The 25,192-nt window shown below is 39.4% G+C and overlaps 1 protein-coding gene and 1 long non-coding RNA gene across 2 annotated transcripts; one reads left to right on the forward strand and one right to left on the reverse strand.

The window, feature by feature from the left end:
- Positions 1-9: 9 nt before the first annotated feature.
- Positions 10-24,461, reverse strand: HTR7 (5-hydroxytryptamine receptor 7). Its single transcript, XM_048946956.1, has 2 exons — positions 23,711-24,461; positions 10-1,200 (listed from the first exon to the last, which is right to left on the reverse strand). The coding sequence occupies exons 1-2, from the start codon at positions 24,235-24,237 to the stop codon at positions 450-452; spliced, it is 1,278 nt and encodes a 425-aa protein (XP_048802913.1). The 5' UTR covers positions 24,238-24,461; the 3' UTR covers positions 10-449.
- LOC125694170 (uncharacterized) lies at positions 9,717-22,651 on the forward strand. Its single transcript, XR_007377443.1, has 3 exons — positions 9,717-9,772; positions 12,854-12,931; positions 20,543-22,651. It is a non-coding gene; the product is annotated as an uncharacterized LOC125694170 (long non-coding RNA).
- Positions 24,462-25,192: the final 731 nt, after the last annotated feature.

The raw sequence follows: 25,192 nt of genomic DNA on the forward strand, positions 1-25,192 counted from the left end.
CTTCTCCAATTCAGATTCATCTTAAATGTTTTATTTTAATATTAACAAAGTGGAAAGCAATTAATTATATTGAACTTTTCAACATAGTCTTTATTACAGCAAAAAATTTCAAGGCCAAAAACAAAAGAAAGGGTTGGCTTGAGCAACTTTGCTCTTTCCTTACTAGCTGCCCAAAAAACTTGCCCTACCATTTATCCTCCCTTTTCTGCTATTTAGCACTTCAGGTCTTTTTCCTTGAACCCAACTTCTTTATGTCACTTTCTCGTTTTTCCAGGTTCACTATGACTGGTGGGCTGTGCAGGAAAGAACCATGCCACCCTCCAGTTTCTTGGTGACTGGATTCACAGTGCTCGAGATGCCTGCTTCTTCCCTCTTGCTCTTCTTTCAAATCTGAGGGGAAAAGCTAATGTGATAAAACAATAAATGATCATAGCAAAAGATAAGTGACCTTACAGAACAAATTCTGGCTTTTCTGCAAGCTTCAGAGCCTCATGCATCCCCGCAGCCGATAGTTTCCGGTTGATATTCCTATATCTGCATTGCAGGAGATTGCGGTAAGTTGTCCTCAGGTCCCGATTGAAGAAAGCATATATAAAAGGGTTAATGAGAGAGTTTGCATAACCCAACCATAGAAAGGTTCTCTCAACCCACAGTGGGATACAGCTGCATGCTGTACCGCAGATGAAGGGTCTGGCAGTCGAGAGGAGGAAAAATGGCAGCCAGCACACAGTGAAAGCCCCAACAATAATCCCAAGAGTAGTGGCAGCTTTCTGCTCTCTCTTAAAAATGGAAATGTTTTTCTTGTCATTCTTCAGGAGTCGTGAAAAATTAGTACATTCTTCAGATTCCTTGTGCAGTTTTATCACTCCATTCATAGAAATCCCTTCCATTTCTTCTGGCCTGGGAAAACTGGTGAACTTGTGTTTAGCAGCACTCCTTTTGGCAGCCTTGTAAATCTGATAATACATGAAAAGCATCACTGACATTGGGATATAAAATGCAACTGCCGTGGAGTAAATCGTGTAGCCGAAATCTTGGCTGATCAAACAGACCTTTTCATCATTCACATTTTGGGCCCAACCAAAGAGTGGGGGTATGGTGATAGAGGCAGATAAGAGCCACACACACAGGATCATTTTGGCCATGCACTTCCCATTCTGCCTCACAGGATACGTGAGCGGTCTTGTTATTCCCAGGTACCTAAAATGACAACACAGAGTTATTATGCAGTGCAGTGATTAAATGCTAAAAGTTATTTCACGTGGTCTGCCGTTAAATTTAACACCTTTTGCTAAGGTTTCTATTTTAGCCTTTTCAATGCACATATTTCAAATTTGTGAGTTCATATGCATCTTTCACTTTAAGATTTATAATGCTGGTACTCTGTATAGTGCTGGTATTCTAAAAGCTCTTTTCTAGAGGGAAATCTCTAGCCATAAGGGACTGGGATTTTAATGCATTTGTACAGTCTTCATATAAGATAATTCTTTTGTTGTTGTTACTAAGGAAATTCTGAAAGCCAAATTTATTTGGCTAATTTATGAAATAAATGATGTACAGGAGAGTGCTCCGTACACAAAGGAGATATAAAGGAGTATATTTTTTTGAGTGAGTGCTTAAGTTAAAAGAAAGATGCATTCATCTTAACCTTCATTCACCTTATGCATTGATAAGTTATGAAGATCTCTACCTCTAAACTGATCTTACCTTCATGTTTCAGGCAGGAATTACAAACTGTAAACTTATGCCAAGAACAGATAATTTCAGTACTACAGCTATTCTTTTTATCATCATTTAATTAGAAATGATATTTATTTATCATGCTGTCTTCTACTGAACAAAATAACAATCCACTGCAGTGTTGATTTGGGAAGACCTGGGGAAAAAAACATTTTACCAGAAGCTAAGTTTAGAATGGTAAATAATTTCAAACAAACAGATAAGAAACATCTCTATAGAGTGTCAAGTTTCCATAACAAATGTGAAGCCTGCTCACAACTACATTTCCTAAGCTGTCAGAGCTTAAGCCACATATTTTTTTCTAGTAAAACGTTTCTTACTATTGCCTTATGTAGCTGGACAGCAGTATCCTAAGCCTATTTACTCTCAACTGCATAAGATATATTTATGTTCTTTCTAATGAAAGGATCTTTCTCTTGGAATATGGAATTAGATGCTTGCTTTTTTTTCCCTTTTCTCCTTCCCTCCCCCAAACATTTATACTTTGAAATTAGGTTTCTGCTCTGCTGGAAATTACCAGTGAATTCCCATAAACTTCTCTCATTGTTCTTTTTCTTCTTCCTCCTCCCAAAAAGGAAGAATTTTTAAGAAAATCTATGCAATTAATTTCTCCTAAAATAAACGTTTCACAAGGTTTTGGTTTCAAGAGGTACCAGTGTTTAGTTACACAGTGAAGGTTTTGGAAGGTTACAAATAAGAAACATAACAATGAGAATATAAATGTTTTTTCAGAGCACTTTTTCTCTCTACTCACCTAGCAAATCAAAATATGAGTGTATCCATAGCTCTGCAGAATGCTGCACTGATGATTTTACTGCAATGCAGTAAATTATGGCCAGTGCTGCTGCTTTATAGAAGGACCCAGGTATGTTACAGTTTTGGAAGCAAAAGGATTCATCATTTCGTGACCTGTTTTGATGAGTAATAACAGTCACTCTTGACGTCACTATCACTTACACTACTGACATGGCAAGTTTTATACAAAGAAGAGAATTAACTTATTGTGTCCTATTCTTGACAGCATGCATGAGCAAACTCCAGCAGCCCAGTATTGTGCCAGTGAAGCTGCGCCCAATGGTGCTGTGAGCTAGGAGTATTAAAACTGGCTGCAATTAAAGCAATAGGCTTTATAAACATTGATCACGGTGTTAAAAAAGACTGTTTCTTGTTCACGTCTCCATCAGCGTTAGAACTCAGCCATCACCCCAGTGCTAGTGGTCTGGGCATGCGGTACGTGCCATGGAGAGTTCTGTTTTTCACAATCATGGCCAAAACTCCTTGCACTGCTAAGGAGGGGGACTTGTCTAAGGTGGTCCAAGATGGAGGAGAGCAGAGTTAATTGTGTGAAGTTCTAGAGTTCACCTATCTAAGGGCTAGACCCTTATAAGTAATGTAACTACAGCAGCTGCAGAAGCCCTTCTGGGACGGCACTGGCACATCCTTCACATTTGTCTGAGCACAGCATGAGAGAGCTGCACAGGAGTTAACTGCACCCTTTCTACAGAAAGCTTTAAGTGTCGCTTACAGTGCAGTGCTTAAAAAAAAATCATTAACAGTTGATCCACCTTCCTGAGGTATGTATTTTTCTAGCTAATATATGATTGGCCATTAAAAATAACATGATTACGAGGTGAATTTTATTATGTAGCCAAAATAGTTAAAGCAGATTTCTGTAAAAATCAGATCTGTAGGCTGCACACACTGCATGATGACTGATGCCTAAAAATTCATGAAAGCATAAGTATACTGAAAAGAATTAAAATGCATTAGTTTTGCCCTGGCACCTCTTTTTTTTTTTTTTTTTAAAGCTATCTGAACTTCAAAAATGCTACTTGAAATTAAAATACATTAATTAAAAAAAAAATACATCAGCATCCTTTCTATCTTATTCATTTTGCTAAATGTAGTATGATAGGAACAAAAAAGTCAGCAGGCGTAAGTGAAGGAACTTTATCTTTTCATCTCTATATGAAATCCACTACCCTTGAAAACTTACTTGCAACTTCAAAATAATGTAAATCACTTCTGCTGTCTAATACACAAGAGAGTGTCCAGGACTTAATACATTCCTTAATACATTCCTGACTTAATACATTCCTGAGCTTCAAAAGTATTGCCTAATGCATTGCAAAAATACACTTTTTAATGCTTAATTTTTAGTTACTACCTTCCAGAGATTACTACAGGTGAATCAGCTGAACTTACAGTATCATTCCATAAATATCTAACACCTTGAGGCATTACTGCTGGAAAAGGATGAAGTCAAATTCCCTAAAAAGCCCACTTGATATATCTCAGCCATCCACACAAGAAGGAAGTGTCTTGGACAACCTGTTGCTAGTATCTAGAGGATACAGTGACAGAAAGACTATGGGAACTTTTCTTGTACTACATCACTGACATCTGGAAGACAGTCCCATGCTCAGATAGGTCAGAGTAAGAGCAGACCACATAGATCCAATGAAGGGAAATAAGGGGAAAGTAAATTTCTTTCTAAATGAATGAGCACATCCCCAGTTCTGGGCTAATTTCTTTTGATTTCTTCAGTCTCTCCTCTTCCCTGTTGGAGGAGCAGAAACAGCCTCCTGTGGTGTGGGTGCTCAGCCCAGGAAGAATGGCCATCACCTGCCATCCCCTCTTTGTGATTCTGCTCAAATGTAGGTGCAGAGCTCCTCCTTGGAGAGCCGCCATCAGCTATGATGAATAACCACCGTTTGCCACTTTTACCTGCTGAATACCAACAGTGAAAGAGGTAAATGAGTAAGTCCTTTTTTCCTGAGAGCAGTGAGTTTGTGGGGTTTTTCAGGATTTTATTTTCATTATTATTATTGTTGTTGTTGTTACTGCTATTATTATTGCTATTATTATTGCTATTATTGTTTTTTCTTTCTGGATTTTTGGTGTCAGTGCATTACAACAATGTATTAGAACAGGTTTTATCCACCAGGGATTACACAGACTCTGTTGTCATTTGAACTGCAGATCACACAGTTGTTTCTTATTAGTGTGCTCAATATCCCTAATGCTACAGCAAGTGTTAGGCTGTAACATAAACAGAGGGCAGAGAGCATATCACAGAAGGAACAGAAAACCAGATCCTGGTTTCCATTTCTGGCACATCGTGGTTTTTTTTGTATTCCTTCTTCCCATTCATTCTCTTCAAAGCTATTTGCTTGCTCTGATGGCTGACTTATGTTACTGCTGACACAATGATTACCAAACCAAAAACTGAATGGCCACTGCGTGCCATTTAGTGTTGCTGTATTATGAAAATAGATAAAATGTTTGATGAAATTTATTTTCTTTCAGACACATACATACAATTCTTTAACTTAAAAAACAGTGAAAAGAAGTTTGCTTTACCTACACTACTTTGAAGTGAGTTTGCGTAGGCATCTCCTCATTACAAGAAAAACTTTTCAGAGAGATCTTTTTTATAATCTGCAAATTAATCTCCATTTGTGACTGAAGTGATTAGCAATTATATAGACATAGAAGATACTAAATATTTCTCAAAGAATAGAAAGCAGTGCCAGGCATGGTAGTATTATAGGTTAACCAAGCATAACATTTACTTTCTGTGGCTTCAACCTGGGGTTTTGGTTTCTTTTTTTTCAGCAATTGAAAATCTTTTCTTTTGTTCCCACCTGAGAAAGCTAAATACATCGGTTATATTTAGGCTGTGAACTGTTTGTAACTACAGGGAAATTTTGAGATGGGTCTATTCCCCCAACCTTCTGAAATCCTTAGAAGGCAAACTGAGTCTTAATAACTATGTCATCAATAAGAGAAAGAAAATAGAAATAGGATGATCCAGTTTAACTTTGTTATTTGGTTGTGAAAGGTCAGTGAAAGAGTAGAAGAAAATCTAACAGCTGAGAGCATTAAAACTGTCTTAAAGGCTCCAATGCAACCCAATAAAAGATTGAATGGACCACCACATAGAGATCACTTACGCTTTTTCTGAAGCCCACACGAGCATTTCTTTTGTCTCTAGTCTCTATATGCTTTATAGGGAGATGCTATTCAATTTCAATTAGTGCACAATGGTTTCTAAGAATCTCTCTGGCTGGGTTAGTCACTGTCACCCAATCTACCAGACTGCTCCAGAATCAGCTTAGCACCTGTCACTGTCTGACCTTATTTTTATGAAGCAGATTGGATTATTATGGAGCACAACTGGAAAAGCTGTAGTGGAAATTATATAGATGCATATTACAGCTATTTCTATTGAGAATCTCTATCACTTCCTATTGGAATTAGAGTTGAGCTTAACACAAAGTTCTCTCTGCTCTTCCTATTTTTTTTAAGTCACAAAACTTTTGTTCTTTTTTAAAGGCACAAAAACGCTTACTTGCTTTTTGTACTCTTTTCCTCCAGTCCAGCAGCTTTCCAGCTTCAATCCATAGCTCCTTGTATTTGCTTCTTTGCCAACCCAGAGCTATGCAGCCCTAACAATTCATCTGCAATAATAACTTATTCTGAAGAATGATCCAAATTGACTGCTCTTTCTGTAGTGTCTGTGATTCTTTCATGATCTTCCATAATTCTTCCCTTTGATTCAATGTACCATTAAGAGATAGCAAGATTAGAAGCACAGTGTCATTCCTGAAAGCTATCCAGCATTCAGAAATGAATCCAGAATACTGATCTATCTGGAATTATTATTTTTGTGCTTATGTTTTGATATACTAGATGGCAACTTAATTATAAGATGCTGAAACAATAATATAATGTATTATTTCTGTTACAGCTGCGTCACACCCCACAAAGAGAATTGTCTTTTTACTGTGTACACTCTAAACAGAAGAAGCTTTGTCTCAGAGAACTGCATTTAAATAATGATGAGGAAAATATTATTCTCATCACATATTTAAGTAACTGAGATGGAAGCAAAGGGGTAAACACACAAAAACGTAAGTGGTGAGACATGAGCATTAAAGTGCATGACTAGCGTTACAATGTGAAAAGTGACCTTGCTAATTTTTGCATGTTACTGGTAGCTGCTTTGCTGCATAATCTCTTCACGATAACTGACAGAGTATTGTTCAGGAAGAGGATATATTTCAGAGGCAGGAAAATAAATACTTTTCTACTTCCCAGAAGTGAACAAAGTTACCGATTTCATTGCATGTATGACAGCTTACAGAGTATGCATTTAAAACCTAAACATAAGTGTTGTGCAATTTCAGAGTGAGACAAAGGCTAACAAAACTAAACCCTTACTGAAGGGAAAAAAAAAAAAAAAAAAGATGATGTTTAATTACTGTTCTCCATCTAGTATCCATCACTGGATACTAGCTCCATCACTGCATCTTTTCCATGTACATAGCTATAGCAAGTCTCAGCACAGTCACCACATTCTGCTTCCTAATTGCATTTGCTAGAAATGGATAAGGCTCTAATTTCTCCTTCTTAGTCAATGCTAAATGTTATAACTTAAGAAAGATATTAGATGAATGCTTTTGTATCTGTAATGTTAGATGGTTACTTATTCCAATGTTATTGTTATTATTGAAATAGCAATACTTAAATTTTGACGCTTGAAAGAATTAGAATGAAATATTTATGTTTTGAGCCAAAAAACTATTTTCCATAATTCCTTTTCTTGCTCTCAATTAAACACATTTCCTATAAATGAACTCTCTTTATGAAAGGAAGACATTCGTTCCTGCTGTTGGAGTGGGCACAAGCTAAAAACTGTACTGCTGTTGTACACGGTGCATGTTCTGATATGATTTTTCTTTTTCTGAAAAATAATTGTTTATTTTTGATGGAACTCCAGAAATGTATGCTTTCCTGGTAGTGGGGGAAGATTCAAATCAATCAAAACTAAACATGTGCTCATTCTAAAGGGATACAATTTGCACAGTAGATTATGTTCTCCTCTCTTATATATTTCCAGTTTCCCTGTATTTCCATGGACTTTCTTCTTTATTTACATTAGTTCATTTTCATTCTTTTGTTCTTCTCATTCTATTTTTATTTCACTTTCTTTTTCTGCCTTATTTCCATTTCTCTCTCAGCCCTGTATATTTTCTTCTTAATTTTTCCCTACTCATCTAGGACTTCTTTTCAACAGATGGGGGGATATGTCTGCCTTCATTCTAACAAATGTGTAACAGCTGTATTTCCAGAAAGAGATCTGCAGTGTCTTTTTGTTTCTTATCTTAGTTGCAATTTCTAAAACGATATTCTTCTCTTTTCTTAGGCCTCAGCAAATTTCTTACAGATGACCTTACCCTTTGCCTTTCATTTTCCCTCTGCATGGTCGTCACAGTATTTGTCACCAGCCACTACCTTGTTCTCAGCTACCTTACAAACTGCTAATGATATGCTGGATGGAAGAAAAGATCTAACCATGATGTTTATATTTCAACACTGCCTAAATGTTAGATGATGCATAAACACACACTTTCTGACCAGTATTATGTAATTACTCAAATTAAATACTTTATATTATAGACTAAATACTATTAAGGAACAAACTGTTCTCATCAAATATATTTGTTTATCATAGTATCTGTGTACTTTCCTTTCTTGTATCTTCACCAATGATGTAAATATAGGATATAAGAAGCAGGATGCAGAGAACTGAAATCCATTTCACTTCTTATATCCTATATTTACATCATTGGTGAATCATAGAATCAATCTATGATCTCTGTTCTCTGCATCCTGCAGCAGCCTCCTAGAATATAAACTAATTTGAAAACTGAAGAGTATTGGTAAATAATTATACAATGAAGTGGTATGGTACACTGTAATGTTACACTTCTCATTTGTAATTGTTTTCAAAGCATCTCAACTCGCTTTCTGGGTTTCTTAATCTCTGGTCTCCTGCATACATGTGTGATTTGCTTATTGACTGGAATAGGATTAATTATACAGAGAGCTCAAAGGCGCTTCGCACCCCACTACTTGATAAACAACATCTAGCCCTTCAAAAACTCTAGAAGTGGGCAAGCCACACATGGGTAGCATCCCATTTTTCTTTATACTACTTGAGCATTTATGAACTTGAGGGGAAAAAAAATAATAATTTCACACTTTCCTAGAAAAAACTCTATAAATATATCATTGGGCACTCTGTACACTTCTGACCTTTCAACCTCTCTGAGATCTGCAAGTTCCCTTTTAGTAACATTGTTCTCAATTTTTCTCCAGTGAGAACAAGCAACCAATAGCGAAAGGAGAAGTGGGAAAAGGGATAAAGGGCTTTTCTTAATTTGCTCTTCCCTCCCAAAACTGGAAAAGTGTATAATCAGGATACATGATCAAGTACAAATTACAACACACATACACAGTATGATTTATGCTGTTTGATAAGTCATTCCTCACTCGAGAAAAAAAAAAAAAACATCAAGAACCTACAAAATGGTTGTTTTCTACTGTATTCGATTTGTATCAGAAGATGCTATTTTGTTTAAAATTCGTATTTCTGTTTACCACAAATTTAGTGCCTTTTTATTGCTCAGAAGTATTTTAGAAGATTAGAAAAAAATGCCCTGCAACTTGCCATTGTCAACTGCAACATCTAAGCATCTGATGGTACATAGAGTCCTGGGTCTATGTGACGATTTGTTCTTCCTTGTGTATGATGAGGTATCTCATCAGTTATCACAAGATGCTTGGACCCTTTTTGTGATGATAAAGAATATATTTTAGCCCTCAGATACCACCGGAGGAGACCAGAAGTAGGGAAAAGCCTTCTCCAGGAAAAGAATTTAAAGGAAAACACACTCGCTTGTTCTGGTTCGTAACTGATGTGCCATGGCTGAAGGTAGCAGCTCTGGCACTGAGTTTGAGGAGCAGTAGCAAAGACTTTGAGCATGAATGCATATGATTCAAAAGCCACTGAGGAGGGATGAAGCTTGATTGGAAGTGTCACTGCATGGTTACATGGAACTCAAGTGGCAGAAAAGGTAGGGATGTGCTGGGCTTTACTTATGTTTGTTCTTCTCTTCCCAGACTAGAGAACCAGAAATAGCAAGTGGAAGGATGGAATGAAAGACTGGAACACTGGATGCTGGTAAGATACTGGCAGAGAAAGGATCCATTCTTTCTTTGCTGTAATAAAGAAATTAGGGAAGAATGCTTTAGCACTCAAAGTCATCCTTATGATGGCCCTTAGTTCCTCAGGAGTAAATCTCACATTCTGATCCTTATTACCAAGCATTTCTATCTCCTGCACAATACACTTAATTGTTCTTGCCATTACATAGTCTGTCAGAAGATGGGCATTAGCCACTATCTTTTACTTAACGCCTGAATAATTAGAGGATCCAAAGCTTTAGATGATCTATTTACTCATTGGTCTCAGCCACTTATATGACTGAAGGTAAGGTTCAAGCTCCTGAACTGAAAAATATGAGTTGGATGTCAGCAGGCTAACAGAAGTTGTCCAGTTGACAGGCACAAACAGTGCAGTAGAGACTGGGAATAGTTGCTAGTAGGAAAAGTTTTATTTGCTGCTTTGCCCTTGTAAAAAGAGAGGCATAGTAAATTGAAGTATCAATTGAGATGCAGTGGCTACTTTGCTATACAGACACAGTTCCTCTTAGCAAAAGAGGAATTAAGAGAGGAACTAAAAGAATAAGTTTTGCAGATTAGAACTGGAAAATGTACCAAATCCGTACCTTCCTCTTTAAGGTTACCATCATTTGGCTCCTCCTAACCCTCATGCCCAAGGCCATCATCAAAGCCAATGAAGATTTCAGGTTCTTGACAGAGTTAATTCTAAATCAACCATATTTTCCCCCTTCTTTACTGACTTCAGAAAAAGTTTTATTTCTCAAACTCACAATGTATTAAAGGAACACACATCTCTTTCCCTCCCATAACCTGACTGGCATTGTTCTGTGGCAAAGATGAGTGCTCATGACTCCTGGCCAACCTGCTGACTTCAGCCAGGATGTAGGAGATGTGCCAGGAGACAACCACCAGACATGCCTCAGGCCTGGGGCTCTCCTGCTCTGTGCAAGCATTTACATAGGCTGTAATGAAAATATCAGTGTTTTCACTCTCAGTTCTACAGTCTAACACACAAAGACCAACACAAGCATACCTTAAGTGAGCAGTGAAACATGCTGATGCACACAGTGTCTGTGACACATTTTGGCCAATGTTTCACTATACGTCTTCTCCCACAGACATGCGGGAACATGCATGTACAAGCACACATACAAAGATGACTCCTTTGTGTATGGTAGCTAGGTGGGTCCCAAGATGTACAAGAAAAGTGAAAAGCCCAGCAAAGTGTAGGAGGGCCTCAGAGAAGGTACTGAAGGGCCTGTGGCCAGCATGTAGGACGGTGCCTAGGTGGGATGCAGCTGATGCTGCCTGGAAAGTCCCTCAGAATTATTGGTGTAGGTGGGATGCCAGGTCATTAACTCGTTCTCAGGAAGAAGGGTTTTTTTGTTTTGCTTGAGGTAAGCTAGCAGGTATCTTCAGTGAAAATGTGTGGGGTCTTGGTTTCAGAGCTATGAAAGCTGTGTTTTTTAAAAAGAAAACCCTTGTTAGATTCGAATAATGTAAAAATGGCTAAGGTGATTTTCTCCAGCTTCACTGCATGAGTCACACTTGGGTTGACACTAAACGTCAGCTTAAAAGGAATTATTTTGAAAGTTATAATGGTGTTTCAAAATGAAAGCCTCCTACAACTCCAACTAGAAAATCATGACTGATCTCTTCAGTGCAATTAAATGAAGCATTTCAGAAATTTCCATAGTATAAGTAAGCGATGAATGAAATGAAAAGTCACAGTCCATTGAATTGATAATACCACTGTATTAAAACAAAGTATCTTCAGGGAATAGCTTTATTTAAATGTGCTGATATTTATGTCCCCTCTTTTCCTTCCTTGAATACAAACAATTTAAACATAATTTCCCAGACAAAGCACTTAAGGAAGAACCCCTTCTAGCATATTTCTTCCCTTTTCCTCCTCTTTCTTTCTCTTCCTGTCTCTATAGAGACAAATTCCTGTCTCTTTAGAGACAGAAAAAATGTTGGAAGGATATGATCCAAATCATCTTCTTTGCTGCTTCTGACAACGATTTTTCAAGTGCTCTAGTGAACCCCAATATGGGTGAATCTCAATCTAGAACTGATTTACTTGGACATTTTTTGCTTTGGCCATAGCAGTATTTGCCTGAAGGCAGATCTGAATTTGTAAAAAATCCCAGGAAGATATTGCTACGTTTATTTGGGTCAGGTACATAAAAATTAAGAATGTTTACCCCAAATTTAAGTTTTTGCCAAAGCTCAGAAGGAAAGAAAAACACAGTATACATGAATAGGTACTGTTAGCATACGCAGGAAAATCTAAGGCACAAAGCATCTTTTGCAGTGTCTGTATATTGTCTGGGTTTCTCTACAGTGCCAGGTGTGGAAATGCTAGCCACATTTACCTGCTGTTCTTAGAAAGTGAGCAAAGTGAGTTTTAATTGTAGTAATTTCCTGAAAAGTGCTTTTAAAATATTGTCATTATCTTTTAGTGTAAAACAAACTTTTCGTTGATGTCACCCTTTTACAAAGCAACTCTCAATGCACTTAGGGCTGAAAAAAAGATGGAAATCCACAAACAGAATAAAAGAGGGAAATGGCAACTTTGGGACTGCAATGGAGGTACCGAAACAGCCAAAATATATAAGTAACTCAGTTTCATAAAAACATCTGAGATAAAAAAAACACTGCATCTCCTCCAGCATAAATGCATTCTGTCTGACTGAGATCAGTGATGCTCTACTTGTGAACAGCAGCAAACAAATCTTGCTTGCAAGGCTGAAACAAGGAGTTTGTAATAAATTTCCAGATTATAAGAAACTCAGTCACCCCACGTCAAAAAGCTGGAAGAATAAGCTGCCCCTGCTTGAAGTCACATACTGACAGGTATCTATCTAGCACTGCTATGTGACGAATAAGAGCCACACTGTGTTTCATGATAACAGTTCTTTTAAAATGCCCTTTTACATTCCAGAATTTAGATATATAACTTTATGCTAAAGCAGAAATAGGTACAGCTCATGATAGACCATCTCCTCTTCCAGTCTTCAATGACAGCAGAATTTTCAGATTATCAAGGACCCTCTCCTCTCTCCTCATTTTACAGATGCTACAACACATGTGGAAGCCATGAAATAAGTGGGATCAGCAGAAGGAAGCAGAAGGAACCTCTTCTCACCTCTTGGTGAGTACATCTTCCCATTGCTTGTATCAGCAGAAGGCAGGCAACTCCAAGGTTCTTTTGAGATGTGGTGGCATCAACCGTGTTTGGATAAAGACCAAAACACCCAAGATGTATTGCTGCACCTACAGTTTCCAATAATCACAGCTCTCATGTGCCAGGCTAACATCTTCAAACAGGTACTTGAACTTAGGAGCAGAACTTTGTTCTCAGTATGGGATGAATCACCACAGCTGAGCCTATAGAGATCTCAGGGAGCTCACCAAGATTTGCAGGCATTTTGGTTACCTGATAATATGCTGTCTTCATTTCACCACCAAGGCAGCAGTGCAGTCTTAATGTCAAGTACCAGGCTTCAGAAATGTTAAGCCTCCTTTTATATTGCTTAATTTACAGGCAAACAGTCTACCATGCCATTTTAATTTGGATTACTTTTGGAAAAAAGAGAAGCTTGTGTTCTGCTAATGATCAGACTCGTTCAGCAAAAATAGCTTTTTAATATAGGACAATAGACTCTTGAGAGACTACAATTAGCATTGTTGATAAAACTGCTTGTGCTGCAAAGTGGGTCTACAAATGCATAGTCTTAAGGTAAAAAGGAAACTGAAGTACAAGTACACAACAGTGCAAAAATAAAGTCTTTAGAGCCAGAGCTGTATTATTTTTAGATCAAAACATCTTATTAGGCTATTAAATAAAAGCTTTGCATCTTGTCAGCAGCTGCTTTGGGCCACACATAGAAATGTTTCCAAGTAATTTGTGGCCAGACAACACATGCTGACTTTGTTCAGAGATTTCGAATTTCAAATATTTGTTAAATGTCTACTTCTACAGCAAATAAACAAAATTTAGCAACCCACATGAAGAACTGTTTATAGAAAATTATTCTGGTAAATGTGTAAATGTCTGTATATCTGAACTATTTCATGGCAACAACATATTTTCATGGTTTGTATTCATGATGACAGTTATGTTACAAATTGCACTATAAGTTTGGATAATAGCATATACTTCTGTTATCTGTGCTCATTACTTCCACTTCTTCCTTCTAATTTTTATGCCTGTTGCCAATTTCTAAATAATGGATAGTGGAGTAAATCTTTTAACGTTCTTTGCTTTGATTCACAAATCCCTACATTTCCTAGTCCTCTAACTAGTAAAAGCACATTACAGACAGACTTCTTTTTTGCATTTACATTTTGCATCTGTCTCCAGAGATGTGCAAACCATATTTTGAAATCCAGTGACCCTACTTTCTAATGGCTCTCTAATGAAAAGGAGTCAGATTATAAATAATGCACTTAAAGAAAGCTCTGTCTCTGGGGTTCCACTTCTCTTGCAATGGTAACAGCCATATCTCTGAATGAAGGTACTTAAAACTCAGCTGATGAGAAGTAATGATTCCATTGCCAGCAAGGTTACTGATCAGTGTTCTTCAGTGTGAGTAAGGACAGCAGAACTGAATATAAGGCTGTTGGGTGGAGACCTCATGATGAGCTACATCTTCTACAAAAACAAGTTCAATCCAAAAGACTGGCGAGTTTCTAACTTAGAAAAGTCAAAAGGTATTTAAATGAAAATTAGTACATTTATGTGTTACATGTGTTATCATGTGGTGAGTTGGAAGTAAGGTTTGTACGCAGCTCTCCCACAAGAACTGTCCCCTTGCAGTCAAGCCTTTGATTCCAGTTCTGCTTTTACCCAACTCAGTGAATGTCTGAGACCCAACAAATTCTTCCTTTGGTCCCTGAGAAGTTTTCCATCACCCTTAAGGCAAAGCTAACTGCTGCCTGCTCCTCTCTTCAGGCTCCCCAGCCTGACATACCCTACGGGACAAACAGCTCCCCAGCTTTTCAGGTTGGCTATCAGGGAAAACTTCTCTGATAGAGTGGTCAGGCACTAGCACAGTCTGCCTAGGGATGTGGCAGAGACATGGTTTCTGGAGGTGTTCCAGAACAATGTAGATGTGGGACATGCTAGTGGGCATCGTGGGGATGGGTTGACAGTTGGACTAGATGACCTTAGAGATCTTTTCCAACCTTAATGATTCTGTGATTCTGTCTGAGAAAAAGTGTTAACCTTCCACATGGCTCCAATTTCACTTCCCAATGATTCGTTAAAGGAACATGAAAATTTGTGAGCAAAAATGGACAAGTAACTCTCCTTGTGGTTATCTTTTTAATTTGTACTTCTATAAGCTAAAAAACTTCATTTCAAGTTATTGACAGTACCAAAAACCACCCATTTCCTTGATATATCTCAGGAAAAAACTGTTGCCAGCTTTTTCATTGAGACACAATGTACCTCTAAGAATAGACTTCACCCTGGTTTCTCATTACTTTAAAAGAAGTTATTTTCGTAATGTCCCTTCTTGCTTTTGTCCTTTACACAAATCATGATCATTTTGCTTTACATAGAGCAAATTACTGTACATGGTGGTATTTATTAACCCCCTTGGTGATCTCTTGTGCTAGCTCACAGTTTGATTGCAGAGGCCATAAAGACAGAAAGAACATATTCAGTACTGACTTAATTTCCCTGCATGTCTCAGGTCTGCATGCTACTAGAACAGCTGGCACTATTAGAATTTTCATTCCTCTCTGCACATTGCCCAGAAAACTTGTTTACTGCTAGATGTGAATCACTACCTCATTTACATATGAGCTAATATTTATGGAACCACCCATATGTATCAGATAATCAAGATGTTCTATATAAAGCCTCCTGATGGAACAGCAAGGTAGAAAAGAAAAATCAAAGCTGCTGCATTCATTCTTTAATTTTGTTATAATGCTTCTAACAGAATAAAACCAAATTTTACTCAGATACATACAAATCTTGTAGTGAAGTCAATAAAGAGAAGAGCATGTGACTAGTGGCAAAGAGCTATAAAAATCATTGTGCCTTTAACTCTGTAACTGAAGATTTTTTCCCTTATCTTTGCAAAAGGTTCAGTTCTGTACATTCACACTCTTCATGAATGATTTCAAATTGTTGCATCATTTTCATTGTTGTTATCTATGGCCAAGAAAGGCAACTTCTGAATTTCAAGAAAGATATTTCTTCATTAACATCCTGATACTCATTTCTTAAGAGTCTTCACAATCATAGGACTCAAAGGGTAATATATATAAAATGATAAAGTGGTCTAGTTCTCATTCTTACTCTCTGAAGAGCCATAACATACAATATTTATTATGAGAACAAATACTGCCTCCAGTTTGTGACCTAACACCAGTTTGAACTCAAGCTTCAAATTGAGCTGGCAGAACCAAAGTGTGTTATATTCAGCATTTCTACTGGCTGACTTGATGCTCAGATTCATTTAAAAGCAGGTAGCTCTCTCCTCCTTTCTCCCTAGACATATGGTTTATATTTGAAGTGTGCCCACTGCATTACCAGCAGCAACCTTCCCATGAAGTTCTGCAATGATACTACTAGGAATCAAATGTCTCAGTGTAACTGAGTCAACCTAAATGAGAGATCTTGCCAGTCTGAGTGTGTCAAGCTTGGCAAAACTAGTACAATCCTTCTGAAGAAACTGGCTTCCCAATGCAACATGAAAACATGAAATCTCGGCCTTCCAGCCAAAAGAAGGTATCCTCTCCTTACAAATACTAGTGACCATTTGGAAAAAAACTGTACTGAGAACTGCTTTGTGATGATATGTTGTAGACCTAGATATCAGACTGTGCAATTCCACTCCTTGGTCTTAGTTGTTTGAGGAGTTTGTAGCAGAAAGAGACATATGTCCACTATCAAAACTGCTGATTAAGTCAGATGTTCTGTTTAAAAAGTTGGCACAAATGTTTCTGATAAAGTGTTTCAAACTTAAGAGCAATATTAAAAATAATATTGGCATTCTTTTCAAGAAACAAGATACTTCCCTTATGCAACTAACAAGGATTTCTACAAAAAGAAATATTTTTTTCTGAGAAAATTATTCCAGAAAATTCAAAGACAGTCTTTGGTTAATTTCTGCTCCTTTAGAAAACTATTAAAACACACTACCAGCAGTATGAGTAGTCTTGCTTTAAGTGCTGTATAATGACCACAAATACCTCCTTGTTCAGTTCAAGAAAATATAGTCTGAGCAAATAAAATTTGGTATCAGTGTACATAGGCTACACTACATTGTACACCTGTCTGATAGTCTGATATGTATTTGCATTCTTGTATTTACGTTACAAGATATTTCTGAAAGTCCCCTTCAAAAACGGAGAAGTGTTTCCAGCACTGTATCATTCCTGCGAATTTTTAAGTGAATCCAATCTCACTTATGGAAACTCTTTTTGTGTTCTCGACAGGAAGAAATACGCTATTCAAATGTCTCCACAATGCCCTGTTTGGCAAAAATGTGAATTAACATTACCTTACCTCGGGATATAGGGCTCCTTTGAAATATCTGGATGATACCCCAAGAATGAAGAGACCCAAAAATAACTTCGGAAAGCTCATATAGTGTTAAGCTTTGGTAGGAGCAAACAGAAGATAGTTTGGAATGTGGGGGAAAAATGCAACAAGCCAGTTTCAAGAAAAGGCATTCAGTAAATGTGGTGTAATTTGAAATCTCCTGCTACTTACTGAACTATTATTCTCTGTTAATATACATGTTGGATCATGATCAACTGCAGTTATCTTTACCTGTCACCTCCAGGTTATCCTCCATCTACACACTTCACGGTTCCCTTTTTAAATGCACACATAACAGCAAAAGAATGTCTTCCAGCTTCCCCCTGTTTTTCATCCTCTCCAACACAGTCATAAGATTCCTGCCAAACTTCAGATCTTATATTTCTTCCCACTCTAGAATGACACAACTTCCACATGCTTTGGTGTAAAAGGCCTGTTTGTTAGAACACCTTTTATTTACTACCTCCTATTCTTTACTGTGCATGACAAGGTTAGTTATGAAGCCTAATATCTGTGCAAAGACGTAATAGAACAATCCCTATGGACAAGAACAAGTTACAGCGTGAGTAACTCTTCTTCAAGTTGACTAAATTAGAAAATCTACATGGAAAGGAATAAAAAACATCTGCTTTGCTTTTTTCTTTTGATTTTCAATTTTGTGTATCAATATTGCCCGTACCTTTTATGACGTAAGTTATTTACAGACTCAGAAAGAACACCATTTCTTGTTGGGTTGAGCAATGGAAAGAATGCCTCTGCCATTCAGGAATTTGCTGCCATATTAATAGCTTTTTTCTGCAATAGACTTTAATTGTAGTGACTCCATCACATACTTTTCCTGTAATTCCTTCTGGTTTTGTTGGTTTTTTTTTGTTTTGTTTTTGTTTTGTTTTTCTCTCTTGAGTTATTTTTAGATGAATCAAAGCTTTCTACTTTTCTGAAGCCTTCAGTAACTTCAGGACCTCCACTCCTTGCAGGATTTGACAGCTTACGCCTTGCAAAGACACAAAGGAACACACTTTGCTATTAAAGAAGTGAAAGTTAGAAGACTCACTGCCCACAGCCTGTTTTGTTTCTTGTATCCATCCATTACCAAGGTTCCCTAAATGAAGAGCATGGGGTCTCAGAGGAGACCCTACTCAAGCCAAATCCCTAGCAAGCAGCACAGATCTGGCTGGTGTTAGTCCATAGGACTGCAAGGACAAGAACTGCCTAAAGCAATGATAAAGATTTCTGCTGTATACCTTGTTCCATTCTGTATACTGAACAAAATGCCTTGGAGCTGGGAACATTGCATGTCAGTGCTTATGTATACTCTACATCCTAAAAAAATTACATACAGGACTTTTTGGTATCTGGCTGTGCATACCTGTCTACACATATATTCTGAAGAGCAGGGTTAACAGAACAGCCTGCAGCATTTTCACCCATGGCCTAGAGGCAAAAGAGTTCTGTTCTGAACAGAAGCCACACAGACCTTCTAGGTGTCATAAAGCTTAGGATATTGCTGACAACATTTTCAGGTCAGGTAATCGGTTTTGGATGTAAGCAGAGAGTAGACACCTGGATGCTACTTAAAGTGCTGAAGACTTTATTTACAAGTTATGCACAAGCTATTCCTGTGAGCACTCCTTAGTTCCCAGCCACGCTTCCAGGAACATGAAATGGGTGAGAACTTAGGGGCATCCATACGCTAAGGTAAAGCATAATTATTCATAGTTACATGGAACATCGTAAAAGATATCATACAGAGAGAGGAAAGAGGAGCATTTCTTGTATATAAAAATCTCAGGAACAACAAAAAGCCACATTACTCTACTGTTTGCATGAGAATTGAAAATCCTCATCAATTTCAAGGAAGTCTGGAATAGTCATACATTGTTGGCTAGGATACAAACTGGTAAAGCTCCCCCAAAAGTGTTTCATTATTTATGTGGGTGTGGAGCAAGTGTTATAATTCTTCAACTATAGTTATGTTGCTTTATTACTTTCTAAGGCAAAAAGTTATTTTTAAATTGAATTAAAAATTGCTACTGATGCAATTATTCAGTGGATACTCTCCAAAACAGGATTTTGTAGTTATCTTGGGTCAGAATAACATGATGAATCAGCAGGCAAACAACACCTGATTAAATTCAATTAATTCCTTTTTGATGTTCATTCATCCACTAAGACAGGCTTTGCATTTTCCCTTGTGATTCCCTGCTGATGTTCAAGCTCTCTTAAATGTAAAGAAATCTAAATGCAATATAATTTAATTCAGAGCCAGAAAATTTGAGCTTTAAAAGGAAACAAACAAACAAACAACAACAAAAACCCACTAAGAAATGCTTTAAATAGTTTACTATTTGGTGAGGCACAAATATTTCACCAGTCTCAGTAACTCCTACCTTTCTCCAGAGCTACCACTCATATCATGGATAGAGTATAGCAGAGGTGATAGTGATGGTGGAGGTATCAAGCTGCCTTATTTGTTTAATCCTTACGAAATTTGGAAAGGTGGAAACACACTTGCATATGTCATGTCTGGTCTTATTTCTGCCTGTAAGCAGATAGCTTCCTTCCCAAAGTGACTTAAATGAGGCAGATATTCCTGAAAAATATGTTAATGTCAGGTCACCATAAAGATCTGTGAAGGTTTTTGTGTTGTGAAATAAAAGGGAGATAAAAAAACCTAATAGTCAATAACTTGATATTGTTGTGGACTTTCTCTCATGATCACCCCACAGTTCAGTTCTATGTAGATAACTGTATGACCTGTTCAGACTGGCCTCTCCTTGTAAATGCTGTACGAAGTCAGAGATCTACGTATTAGCATGATTGCAGTCTTAACATTTATACAGCTTAGAGCAGAAGCAACCTAAAAAAGCACAAGCAGCTCTATTCAGACAAAAGATAGGTTGTGTTTGAATCTCAAACCCTTGCCATTCTTCTCAAATATGTATCCTATTCGGGAACCTGTGTTTAAACATAGAGAAGGTGAAAAACTTGACATGGTGCCTAAACCTGGAACTATGCTGCTGCTGTAAAAGGGAAGCGTTGCATTTGCCGTCCTGCCGGCCTCTGTCAACCAGTTGCTTATAAACACAAGTGATGCATTTTGCTGACACTCTGCTACATGTATAAATAAATAAATAAAAGCAGGAGGAAAAGGAAAGAACAGTAAAAGGCATTCTTCAAGAACTTTCTGTATAATTTCAGGCAGCGGAACACTCCTTTGGAACAGGCCATGTGGGACGTGTCTGACCCGGCAACAGAACCAAACCTGTCCACTTGTAGTCTCCATGTTAATCTGTATTTTCCTACAAATTCAGGTAAAAATGTGTCTGTCCCCAAGGGCTGTGCAGTACAATCTCTGTGCATGCAGTAGGCCTGCCAGCTGCTGGCATTCAGTGAGATGAGCCAATGGCTTATACCTCTGCAAGTAAAACAAATCAAAAAGCCCCTGGAATTTACTTATTTTATCCTCTTCGGATGGGCTTCAAACTTCTTTCTTACCAGCTACATTTGTTTGTCCAACAAACCATACTACCTCTCCACAAAAACTTTGCCTAACGGTTTGTAATCAAGCTTTTGTTTAGATTAATTCAGTAGTAACATTTTTTCAGCTGTTTGCATTTGAGTGATATCTGCTTTGGGAATAATCTAGGTCTAATAATGAAAACTTGAAAACATTCAACTTGCCTGCTGACTCTGCACTACCTAATACAGCTGTATCCTTCCTTTCAGGAGAGATGCTACCAGATGACAAAGGCTTCCCAACTATCCCGTGAGCCTAGTTATTTGGAAAAAAAAGTTCAGTTTTAACAGATTTTGTCCCTTCTCTCTAAGCAGGAGACAATAGGACTACTAAATTGTGCTACTAGGTTTAAGTGTATCTAACAGCACACAGGACAGTGGCCACGTTGAAACCATGGTGAATTTTATTCACTTGTCCCCTGCTTCTGAATTTCCTGGTTCATTTCATATTTTTATTCTTTGCAGTGGGATTATAAGGGCTTTATCACCAGAGATCTTCTTCTCCTAGGTAACATAAAACATGCAAGTGTTTCCATCATACCTGTGGAAAGTGGCCTTTGATGCACCTCACGCATTGTGGTTTGCTAGCTCCTGTGCCACTACTTTATCTAGTAGTACTCTGTTTTTCAGAGGTATGTCTCCTGATTTGTTAAAACTTTCCTAACTACACAAATGTGTGAATAGCAGGTAAGCTGGAACCACTAACTTACAGTGGTGACACTTTATCATTCACATTTATTTTTCATCAGCACTCCGTGGTTTGCATATTTTCCACATATTCCCCATTCAAAGACTACTTAACCTCTCAAGTTCATCTTTGGTCTGTCTGAGCACTTTCACAGCAGTTTAAGATTATTTATTTTTAAATAGGATTGCAAATCATGGAATTTTAAAATTCTTTATTGCCAAATGGTGAAGACATTTTGCTAATGAATTGCTGGCTTGTCTCCTTCTCTTTACAACATTACCTATCTTAACTATCCAATGGATGTGAGTTGCAGAGGTTAGAGCATTCTGATGAACTGATAGAATTTTGATTTCAAGTAGGAAGTAGAAAAAGGTATAATGAATTATGAAGATATCATCTTAAACAAACATTCAGAAATACAGGTAGGAACAGACAAGAGGAGAATGATTCTAGTTTAAACCAGTAAATAAAAACCAGTCATTTATAATAGGCTATGTTCTGTTCAAAATACACAGCTCTATCTCTTGTAAGTTTTTATTTGAGAGGGGGAATATAAAGGAAAGGAAAAAGTGAGAGACCTTCTCATCCCCATGATTAGCTCAGCAGAAGCCTTTGCTTAGCACACAGCAGTCAGCTCAAATGTTAAGCGAAGCAATGACAAGGAAGAAAAATGACTTACTCCATTGCTACTAAGTGAATCAGCCACACATCCTTATTTGGCTAAGAGAGATTAATGATGTTAACCTGTCTTAAGAAGGTTATTAGAAATAGAGATGGAGAGCTCAGTCACGAACATCAAGAACGATCAATGGATGAAAATATTTTATGCTGCAAGCATGGGAAAATGAAATGACCTATCTCAAAAATGACAAGGTGAGAAAAATAGAACAACACTGGGAAGGAAGATAAGTCTACTTGTATTTTCTTACAATACTGGAATTAAGTTAAAAGCAAAAATAACAATAACAAAATCCTTTGATGCTGTCGAAGTCTGTCTGTAGATTTCATTGCTACAAGATGTTTTGCAGCGTTCACATAACTGCTAGCCACGCAGAATTCACAAAGTAGAGAACATCAGAGCAGGGGATGCTTACAAAGTAATTAAGTCTTGAAATGAATAGAAACTGACCTGAAATGAATGAAACAACCTCCAGTTATTGTTGGACTCTTCTGAAAGACTGTTTCTCTGCATAAACTCAGTGCAGTCCTTCCCCAAAACTTTCTGAAGTAGACAAGAGTCAAGGCAACTGATATTGGACTCTGATAAACTCCTACAATTCCTACAGTTAGGAAGTTCTTTGTTTTCTGCTAGCTGTGCTGAGTTGTAAGGAAAACAGTTTCACTCTAGATGCTAAGATGCCTGGCATACAATTTAGGCTGTGCAAAAGGGAAGTTACAGGCTGTATCTGATTTCAGATTGGACCTCAGGAATTAAAGGAATATGTTAGCCTTCCTCTGCAGAGGAGAGCTTAGACATGGGCATATGTGAGATCTCAGGGATGGCCTTAACATCAGAAATACCTAGGTTCCTCCTGTAGCCTATCTACACCTTCTTACTGCCCAAATGCTTGCCTGGACTAGTTTTTGGAAGAAGCTGGCTGTCCACGAGGATATCCTGTTTGTTGTTTTAAGGGGAACTGAAGATATATATAGAGAGAGGCAAATACTTCAAAGCAATTTTTCCTTTAGTCATAAGATTACTTGTCCAAAGTGGTTCTGCTTCTTGAAACTCAGCTATTCCCAGGCTGTAACAGAATAATGGTAAAAACCCAATGAGCTGTAATTCCTGAGCAAGCTCTGACCTGGTGAAACTCCACCAAACTCCAGTGACTCACAGAGACATCAACCTCAGGAACAGCTCAGCTTCAGCCTTGCTATAATGCACCTGAAGACACACGTTGCACATGTTAAAGCAGCAACAAATGCTCGCTTGCTTTATTTGTAGGCAGCCACAGAAACCACACACAGCTGTAAAGCTGTGACCTCCCAGGCTCTGTGGGAAGAGCAGCATGGCTAACTGGGGCTAACGGGGCACCCAGCTCCTTCAAACAAGAGACTGCAGGGCTCGCACTGCACTTTGGGCTCATCAAGAGCCTCTTCTTTCCTCGGGAAAAAGTGGGGAGCAGAGGGTCCCCAGTATGGCTGAAGCAGGGGTCGCTCACCTGTCGATGCTGATGACACAGAGGGTCATGATGGAGGCTGTGCAGCACATGACATCCATGGCGATGAAGACATTGCAGAAAAGGCGCCCGAAGATCCACTCGCCACCGATGAGATCAGTCACGCTGACGAAGGGCATGACGGCCAGAGCCACTGAGAGGTCGGCCAGGGCCAGCGAGACGATGAGATAGTTGGAGGGCTGCCGCAGCTTCTTCACGAAGCAGACGGAGATGACCACCAGACAGTTGCCGGCGACAGTCAGCAGCGTGATGAGGCTGAGCACGGCCCCGATGACAACTTTCTCCACGTTGCCGTAGCTGAGGATCTGCTCCCCGCATTGCGAGTCGTTCCCGGGCGCGGGGCTGGCGGCGGGCAGCGGCGGGGGAGTGCCGCCAGGGCCGAGCTTGGCCAGGCTGCGCGGGGGCCACGAGCCGGCGATCATCCTCCCGCCGCCCAGCGTCCGCGGTTCCTCCAGCGCGAAGGGCCGGAGGTTACCGTAGAGGTGGCTGCCGTTGAGGGCGATGACCATGGCGGCGCGAGCTGCCCATCGAGCCCCACCGCCCGGCTCACCGCGCTGCCCGGGATGCTCCGGCTCCTCCTCGGCCGCCCGGCGCCGCCCGCCCCCTCGCAGCCGCCGGAGCGGCCCTCAACTTCCCCCGGAGCGGCCGCGCTCTCCCGCGACGCATCTCGGGCGGCTGCGGGGCGGGCACCGCGCCATCCCTTGCGCGCCTCCGGCCCGGCCCGAGCGGCGGCGGCGGCGGCGGCGGCGTGCTCCGACGGCGGCGGGGAGCGTGGCGCGCGGAGCCGGGATCGGGCCGGCCGCCGCTCCGCCCCCGCTCCCTCCTCCCGCGGGCGGCGGGACGGCCGCGGTGTGCGGCGGCATGGGAGCGGGCAGCGCTGCTCCGGCCGGGACGGCTCGCGGAGAGTGCGGCGGATGCAGCACCGGGAGGGCGCGGGAGTGCCGAGCGCTGCGGGACGGTGCGAGCTGTGAGGGCTCCGCCGCTGCGGGGAAAGGGGACCACGGCGCTTCGTGGTGCTCTCCCAAGTACGCGTGTCTGCGGGCTTAGGGATCTTCAGGATTTAGATTTCTCCCTTATTATTCTATCAATGTGAATTCCAGTACCTGCGTTTCCTTTTTTATTACTTATATTACATTGTTTTCAACTCATTCACTACCCCACGTGTAATCCTTTCAGTAAAGTTAAAAAACAAAAGCAAAAACAGAACAAAACAAAACAAACAAACAAAAAAAACCCAAACGAAGCAAAAACCAACACCAACCAAACCATTTCTTTTAACTACTGTTGGTACTGCAGAGATCCCAGAACCGAGACTCCTGATCCCATTCCGGATACTTCAGAGCTTTCTCAGTTCTGGAGGTCTCTTCCCCACCTCCAAGCACAGCAAGGACTGAGTCTTCAGGGGGATGACCACAGAGAATCATGCTTGTCGGGATGCTGTCATGCTAGACCGTAAGTAGCAAA

The sequence above is a fragment of the Lagopus muta genome, chromosome 5, assembly GCF_023343835.1.
Source record: "Lagopus muta isolate bLagMut1 chromosome 5, bLagMut1 primary, whole genome shotgun sequence".
Classification (NCBI taxonomy): Eukaryota; Metazoa; Chordata; class Aves; order Galliformes; family Phasianidae; genus Lagopus; species Lagopus muta.

Bases quoted from the DNA above. Each gene is read 5' to 3' on its own strand.
- HTR7 (XM_048946956.1), bottom strand. From the start codon at position 24,237: ATGGTCATCGCCCTCAACGGCAGCCACCTCTACGGTAACCTCCGGCCC. The intron at 1,201-23,710 runs GTGAGCGACCCC...TTGTCATTTTAG, and splicing joins TGTGTCATCAGCATCGACAG to GTACCTGGGAATAACAAGAC.